We start from the raw sequence: 9,007 nt of genomic DNA on the forward strand, positions 1-9,007 counted from the left end.
AGTTCACAAGTCTTAACCATCCTTTCTATAAGCCCTTATAATCAAATTAAATCTTAAAACCAGTAAAGTACATTGTATGACTGACTAATTGTGATGTGATCAAGAGTATATCATTACATCTAGCCAAGTATATTGTCTTTTTCATTTATATTTTCACTTATTTTGAAAATAAATTAATTCAAACATTTTCCTTTAACCTCAGGACATACCCTTCCTGTTATCTCATCATCCCCAATTTTACCCTCTCTTTGGAACTAGGAGGATAGATTTTGTTTTTAATATTGTTTATTACCTCTGAAGAGTCTGAATTAGAAGAAGAGTCCTACTAGTTTCTAAGTACTACATATAGCAAAACCAAGCTCCTCTCCAAGGGAGCTGTGCAAATGCCCTGCTGATAGAATCCAGAGTGAAAAGCTGAAACATTTCATGTGTTTTCTAATCACTTCTGTATATTTGATCACTTTAAAGTACTAGTCACAAAACTGCCTTTATAACTGACAAATAAGTTGGCATAAGAACATTTTCTAGAAATGGAATGACTGGATTTTTTTTTTTTTTTTTTTTAGATTTTATTTACTTGTCAGAGCACAAGCAGGGAGAGTGGCAGGCAGAAGGAGAAGAGGGCTCCCCACTGAGCAAGGAGCCTGATGCAGGACTTGATCCCAGGACCCTGGGATCATGACCTGAGCCGAAGGCAGACGCTTAACTGACTGAGCCACCCAGGAGTCCCAGTGACTGGATTTCTTTGGGAATAATCAAACTGATGTTATTGAGCTATTTTTAAAACAGCAGAAAGTAAACTAGAAAAGAAGTTACTAGGAGTCTTTTTGCAAGTTTTATACTCTCATATAGCCTGTCCCAGTGCCATGTGTACATAACAGCACCCAAGTATCTGTTGGAAGATTAATTCACGGCTTGTAAAATGTGATTCGCTACTACAGGGTATTGAACAGATACTCCCCTCATTCAAGACTAGGGGGCTTTGTAGATCTATGGTTAAAAAGCAAAGAACTGATGAAAATAGTCATTAGTGACTCATATTAAGTTTATTCATTTCAGCCTATTAAAAATCTATTGAATGAAAATTATTAAATGTGCTAGGTTCTATTAAGGGATACAAAAAATATATAAGAACAGTCCTTTTCCCCTAGAGTAGTTTCTTATGCATTAGACAACACACTTAGTGTTAACCGGTGTTTTGTACAAGTATACATATAGCATTTGCCAAAGGGATGGTATAAAATGCAACAGGTATCATGAGATCTTTTTTGCTTGGGGATTCAAGAGTCTGCAGAGTATTTGGATAAATCCTAAAGGATGGAGTTAATAAGAAGTTCTAATAAAAAGACTTAACAATCAGCTTTATTTTGAACTGAATTCTGTAGGGGAATTATAGATATAGGATATCTGAGTCTCTTCCCACAAGTTCTTAATCTTAAAAAGAAAAACTATATACTTGCATTTAGGACAATAAAACAAAGAGTAATAGTAAATAAGGACCTTTATAATGAAACATGTCTATAATTCCAGTGCTAGTTAATTGTAAGTTTAAGAAATAAGTTCTCAGAAGCATGTATGTCACCATAAAATCTAAGAACTATCAAGTATTATTTTAGAAAAATGTGTTCTAAATTTAACTAAACAGTTTTATATGATGATTGCTAAAAAATTGGTAGAGTGTAGATCAATAGTCCAAAAAAGGGAAAACGTTCATTTAAAACTTCCCCAAGGGGCACCTGGGTGGCTCAGTGGGTTAAACATCTACCTTCAGCTTGGGTCATAATCCCAGAGTCCTAGGATCAAGCCCCACATCGGGCTTCCCTGCTCAGCAGAGAGCCGCTTCTCCCTCTCCCTCTGCTTGTGCTCGTTCTCCCTCTCTCTCATTCTGTCAAATAAATAAAATCTTAAAAAAAAAAAATTGGGGGGGCACCTGGGTGGCTCAGTTGGTTAAGCGACTGCCTTCAGCTCAGGTCATGATCCTGGAGTCCCAGGATCAAGTCCCGCATCGGGCTCCCTGCTCGGCAGGGAGTCTGCTTCTCCCTCTGACCCTCCCCCCCTCTCATGTGCTCTCTCTCTCTCTCATTCTCTCTGTCTCAAATAAATAAATAAAACCTTTAAAAAAAAAAAAATTAATGTAAAACTTCCCAAACCCCGTGCTCCACATATAACCCCCTATTAAAATAATAGTTAACATTTTTTAAAGGTTATGTGTATTGTACCAGGTATTTTATATTTTCTAGCTTAATTTTTTAAAGATATTTGAATAAATATATTGAAATATTTTTTTGTAACAACCAGAGGAAACAAACTGATGTCAAACTTGCTTTTTATTTACTTTTTTTTTTTTTTTTTTTTTTTAATTTATTTGACAGAGACACAGCAAGAGAGGAAACACAAGCAGGGGGAGTGGGAGAGGGAGAAGCAGGCTTCCCGCGGGGCAGGGAGCCCGATGCAGGGCTCGATCCCAGGACCCTGGGATCATGACCTGAGCCGAAGGCAGACGCTTAACGACTGAGCCACCCAGGCGCCCCTCAAACTTGCTTTTTATATATGAGTTTGCTTCTATGTCAGTAAATAGATTAGTTTTTAATGATTGTATGCATTTTGCGGTATGGTCCACATTAATTTATTTAACCTGTAGCTTCTTACACATTTAGATTTTTTCCAAATTTCTAGATGTGGTTAGCGGGACCTTATATATTATGTATCTTTGCATTATATTGTACACTTATTTCCTCAGAATAAAGAAATACCCAGCAGGGGACTTTCAGATTTGAAGAATATGTACATTTTAAGACTGTGTTCATTTTGCTAAATACCTCTCTGGAAATACATGTCTATTTATATTTCTCCCGCAAGTAACTCCCAGGAAAATCCCTCTCCTCACCCCCTCTCTAACCTTAAATATTCCTTTTAACTTTTGGCACTCTGAGTGAGAGTATCTCATTGTTTTGACATTGGATTTTTAGTGAGGATGAACATTTATTTCAAATGTTTATTGACCATTTGTATATTTGTACATTACATGCTCCTCTCTTTAGTCCATTTGTGCACCTATTATGTATTTAATAATTTATGAGAACTTTTATACATTGTTAGAGATTTTTACTTTTAATTTTGTTTCTAGTGGTGTTTAACTGTCCTGAAGTTTTCATTTTTGTATAGGCATATCCATAAAGCATTTCCTCTATGGTCATACTTAGGAAGAAGAATTTTATATTCCGTATTGAAGTTGTCTATGTTAACTTCTCTGTAATACTTACCACAGCTGAAATTATTAGTGTGACTACTGGTTTAGCATCTTTCTTCCTCACTGGACTGTAAGCTCCATAAGAGCAGGAATCGTGTTTTATCTCTGTCGTCTGGCGTACAGTGAGGTCTGCAATAAATATTTGTTGAATGAATTGAAAATCTTAATCCATCAGGAATTCATTTAGATACAAGATAGAAAAACAGGTACCTAGATCCTATTTTTCCCTAATAATTTGACAGATTTTCTCCAGTGTGTTAAATAATTCACACATACACCCCCAGACACAAACACATAATCATTTTCTCCTTCCCTCTCTGATTTGATAGTTTTACCATATTAAACAATGCATGCGGATATTTGATTATCTCTAGATCTCCTAATCTGTTTTATCTATTCTGGTATGACATTGTCTATTAACAATGGAACAAATTCCCCTCCAGTATTTCACTTTTTCTAAACTACCCAGACTTCTTACACATTTACTCTTATCACAGAGCTTTACTACCAAGCCCTCAGAATCCCATTAGAATTTGGGATTTTGATTAAGTTTGAAACAATTAACATCTTAAAATATTTATTCTTATTGAATAGTATGATATGCCTTTTCCATTTATTTATATGTTTGAATTTCCTTAGTTTTTTTTATGTAGGATCTAATGTTTTATTGAGTGTATTTGTACTTTTTGTATTAATCTTTGTAGCTAGCTTGAGTTTCAGAGTGAATAATTGGAATCTTTTTTCTTAAGCTTTTGTCAGGAGTGATAAACCCAAACTATTCAGAGGACTACAAATCAAGGTAAGAGGATTTTAATGGAATTCCTTTTTTCCAGTATTTTTTTTAATACCTTAGAGTAATTTTAGGTATACAGAAAAATTGATCCAAAAGTACGCTGTTCCCATATATACCCCCTCCTTGTATCCTCCCACCAGTTTCCCTTAACATCTTGCATTTATGTGGCACAATTGATGAACCAGTACTGATACATTATTAACTAAATTCCATAGCTTGCATTAGGATTTTTTCTGTATTGCATAGTTCTAGTTTTACCAAATGTATATAATACCACGTATACACCATTACAGTATCTTACAGAATAGTTTCATTGCCCTAAAAATATCCTGTGCTCTACCTCTTCATACCTCTTCCTGCCTCACCCCCTCCCGCAAACCCCTGGCAACCACTGATCTGTCTGTAGTTTACCTTTTGCAGAAGGTCATATGGTTGAAATCATACAGTATGTAGCCTTTTCAATTGGCTTCTTGGACTTAGCAATATGCACTTAAGGTTCTTTCCATATCTTCCTTACAGCTAGGTAGCTCATTTCTTGTTAACACTAAATAATATGAACATTCTGTTGTACCATAGTTTTTATATTCACTTATGGAAGGACATCTTGGTCGCTTCCAGTTTTTGGCAATTACGAGTAAAGCTGCCATACACATTTTTCAACTTATTACCTAGGAGCACAATTGCTAGATCATATAGTAAGATTGTTTAGCTTTGTAAGAAATTCCCAACCTATCTTCTAAATTGGCTATGTTATGTTGCATTCCTACTAGTTATGAGAGTTTCTGTGGTTCCCCATTTTCACTAGCATTAAGTATTGTCAGTGCTTGGCATTTTAGCCATTCTAATAAGTACATGATATTATCTCATCGTTTTATTTTGCAGTTCCCTAATTGAGCATCTTTTCATAAACCTATTGGCCGTCTGTAGGTCTTTTGGGTATCTGTTCAGATCTTTAGCCCACTTTTTAAATTTTTAATTGTGATAAATACATAATATTAAATTTACCATCTTAACTATTTTTAAACATACAGTTCAGCAGTGTTATATATATATTCACTGTTGGGGGCGCCTGGGTGGCTCAGTCGGTTAAGCGTCTGCCTTCAGCTCAGGTCATGATCCTGGAATCCTGGGATCAAGCCCCGCATCGGGCTCCCTGTTCGGCGGGGAGCCTGCTTCTCCCTCTCCCACTCCCCCTGCTTGTGTTCCCTCTCTTGCTGTCTCTCGTTCTGTCAAAATCTTTCAAAATATATATATATATATACACACATATATATGTGTATATGTATATGTGTATATGTATATATGTGTGTATATGTATATGTATGTGTGTGTGTATATGTGTGTATATGTATGTATATATATGTATATATTCACTGTTGGGCAACAGATCTCTGAAATTTCTTCATCTTGCAACACTGAAAGTCTATACCTATTAAACACTAATTCCCCCTGTCCTCCTCCCAGCCCTTTGACCAACCACCCTTCTGCTTTGTTTCTGTGATTTTCACTATTTTAGATACTTCATACGAGTTGAATCATGCAGTATTCGTCCTTTCATGGCTGGCTTATTTCTCTTAGCATGAGTCCCCCAAGGTTCATCTACCTTGAAGCGTGTGACAGGATGCTTTTTCTCCATCTATTGATAATATTTTTCTTAGTTAGCCTATTGGTGGGGTTATAGGAACTGATTTTCAAACGTTGTACCAGGCTTGTATACCTGGCATAAATCCTAATTGGTCATGGTATGTAATTCCTTCATACAGTTAGGTTTGACAATATTTTGAAGATTTTTACAGCTATATTCTATGTAAATTTTTCTTTTTGTGGACTAAAATGAGTTTTTGAAAAGTCAAATCTTTTAAAATAGTTTGTAGATAATCTAACCAAAAATGGTTTATTAATGGTATTGATTCGTTACAAATGGCTTGAGACTATACCAGGTGCTAATCACACCAGAGCTTGTCTCCAGCTCTGTAGAGTTCACAGACTAGACACCTGAGGCATAAATTGCCGAAAGAAGTTCTGAGAGCTGCCTTCATCATCACTGCTGCATTTTTAGATATGTGATTCAACTTAATTTAGCATTGAAGATGGATTTCTTAATGAATTGGAATCATGTTTGTTGATCATGTTGGTCACTGTTAGAATTTCCTCAGTTCTCTGTCATATTATTAGGGTCAACTAGTGAGTCTGAAGTTTCAGAATCCAGCCTAATTATAAACTAATTACAATAAAAAATAATTGATTTCTTAAAATTTAAAACTCAATACAGAATTTTGATAATTTGTGTGCACAGTCATTCTCATTTTGAACTTGTCTCCTCCATTAGGTTTTAAGCTCATGTGGACTTTGTTGTATATACAATAAATGTTTGTTTACATTCAATAATCTTATATCTTAGTCTTGATACCAACAGGTGTTTCTCTTTTTAGAGGTAAATGTAATTATTTAGTTCTTTTTTGAAATCCTATAAGACCTATTATGTTATATCTACATGCCTTTTTTATAGGGTAAAGCTGGATTAAATTGTTTGGTTTTTGGTTGAGGCTGAGAAGGCTCTTCTAAGCAGATAAAAATGATGTCCTTCTTTTTGTAGTATGTTCGTGGTTCAGATCCTGTATTAAAGCTCTTGGATGACAACGGGAACATTGCTGAAGAATTAAGCATCCTCAAATGGAACACAGACAGTGTGGAAGAATTCCTGAGTGAAAAGTTGGAACGCATATAAATCTTGCTTCAATTTTGTCCTATCCTTTTGTTACCTTATCAAATGAAATATTACAGTACCTAGAGAATATTTTAGTTTTGCCTCCTTCCTTTGATCTTTCTTTCTGTGAGGCATTAAACAGCTCATTAACAGTTGAAGTGGCAGCACAGCCCATGGTATCTGAGGAGTTGGCAAGCTTAACAAAACCCAGTTTTCATAAATTTCCATCCTTCCCCATTTGTTGATACCACTAACGAAATGCTTTGTAATAGTTGGCTAATTATGCAAATGATAGTTTGTAATAATTGGTCCAGTTTTAGGAACAGCAGATGTTTAGAGTAGGCGGGTGATAAGGGAGATGCCTACTGTGCCTCATGCACGTGCTGTGTGCTCTTTGAAAGCAACAGCAAAAACTACAAAGTATGAGCCACTGAGCCTCAACAGATTGCCTGCTTCTCGTTTTCCCAGCTTTCCTTTTAATAGAAATGTTATAGTTCATAATGAATGTGTTGCATTAAAACTTTATGGCTTCATTATTGTAAAACAGATTCAAGATCTACAGTAAGAATGAAACATTCACAGAGATTTGCATTAATGAAGACTACACAGAAAACCTTCAGGAGGATTTGTGTGGTTCTGATATTTAGCAAACTTTTGTGCTTCACGCTCTTACAGAAAAATAAAAAATGATCATTTGTTTAAGACCAAAATATAAATAAAGTTTCAAAAAAAAATCAAGAATTTGAAATTCTTCTGATTTGTCCTCTCGTGTTTAAAAATGACACATTTCTCAGTGCATTTTTATTTTTTCATAGAAGCCCTATTTTATCCAAAATGTTAAAATGGCTATAGTGTTTCAAACTTATTGTGGGTGATATTACTTTATACTTGTCTAGCAGTTTCTCAAAGTGCTTTTATCTGTGAACACATTTTGTATTGATATCTCCTTTAAGGAATAGCTCTTAAAATGCAGAATTTTTATTGCGCTATTAAAAATTATTTTTCTTGCTTGACCCTCTGGTGGTTCACTAAGAACAACATTCATCCAAATGAATTTAGGTCATTTAAACCTCTTATCAAATGGGTCTAATCTTATGTCTGCTTAATCTCAGGATACATTCTTATAATCTAGAAACTTCAGAAATAAATTAGAATTAAACCATATTAATGAAGGATATTTGGAAGTCCTCAAAGATACTACCAGGAAATGTTTATAGAATATTTTTAAGAGATTGGTTATTATTACTAGCATTTTGTATTATGTCATATTTTAAATTAAGTATATTTGTAAAGCCATGAAGAGAATAAACCCTAGGCAAGTTGGTTAACAAAATAAAACACTATGAGAAGTCTTGGCAAGCAGACTAGGTTCTATTTTTATTTAGAGTAATGGAGCGAGCCATCGTTTTGATAGTGCAAGACCCCGGATGGTGTGGCACTATCCCCGTGGCCGTTATCAGAACAAGAGGGAGATGAAGCTGGTCAGGGACAGTGGGAAAAATAGCATGAGGAGGGGCCACCACATACAGATGAACAGTAGGATAGAAGGGATGAAACTTCAAAACTTCTGGGATTGGCACAGGAAGCTAATTGGACGGCTGTCTGGGCAGGAAGAGCCAGTTAAATGAGTGCTGGCATTGGCTTAAAAAAAAAAAAGTGAAAGGAAGCTTAAAAACTCTTCAAGTTATTATGAGAGAGCAAAAGAGGCTAAAGAACCCCCATAGTAGCTTAGAGCTTGAAGTTCTTGAGTTGATGAATAACCGTGTATCCACCAAGCTCTACTATTTTAATTGGGAGGTTCAAATCAGTCAATTCCAACTATTTTTCACTAGTTCCAATCAAAGAATACCTAAAAGCTCTTTTTAAAAAAGACAAATGATTACCAGGAGAGAGAAATACTGATCCAAAAAGGGCCATTTTGTAGCCCAGTTCTGATATTTGATTAAGCTTATTCTGGCTCACAAATAAGGATATGTAATACTTGATAATTATAAATTTGTTCCCCCTGCCAAAATGTTACTTATAATGTAAAACAGTTAATTGATCTGTAAATTCCTGAATTTGGCAAAAGCCTCTTAAAAGGAACTACGAACACAAACATTATTTCCTGTTTTAAGAGGGTTTGAGGCTTAAAAGCTAGTCTAAAATTAAATAAAATGCAAAAAAACACTTGTGAAAGCAAATCCTGCAAAACTTTGGAAATTAAAATTGGCCTTCCCTTATATGTGAAAACAAATACATGGGAAGGAGGAGTAGA

At 35.1% G+C, this 9,007-nt stretch overlaps 1 protein-coding gene across 2 annotated transcripts in view; it reads left to right on the top strand.

The window, feature by feature from the left end:
• SELENOF (selenoprotein F) overlaps window positions 1–7,491 on the top strand; it is a 55,533-nt gene extending 48,042 nt beyond the window's left edge. The window contains exons 4-5 of one of the 2 annotated variants that reach the window (XM_045897278.3): window positions 4,000–4,049; window positions 6,640–7,491. In XM_045897278.3, coding sequence (XP_045753234.1) covers window positions 4,000–4,049; window positions 6,640–6,771 — 182 coding nt within the window. In that variant the 3' untranslated portion in view covers window positions 6,772–7,491. Of the gene's footprint in view, window positions 1–566; window positions 1,577–3,999; window positions 4,050–6,639 lie in introns of those variants that run through there. The other variant, XM_054512762.2, reaches the window with a different exon arrangement.
• The last annotated feature ends 1,516 nt before the right edge of the window (window positions 7,492–9,007 follow it).

Source organism: Mirounga angustirostris, unplaced genomic scaffold (assembly GCF_029215605.1).
Source record: "Mirounga angustirostris isolate CCGP_5_RB_7025 unplaced genomic scaffold, mMirAng1.0.hap1 SCAF_4, whole genome shotgun sequence".
Lineage (NCBI taxonomy): Eukaryota > Metazoa > Chordata > Mammalia > Carnivora > Phocidae > Mirounga > Mirounga angustirostris.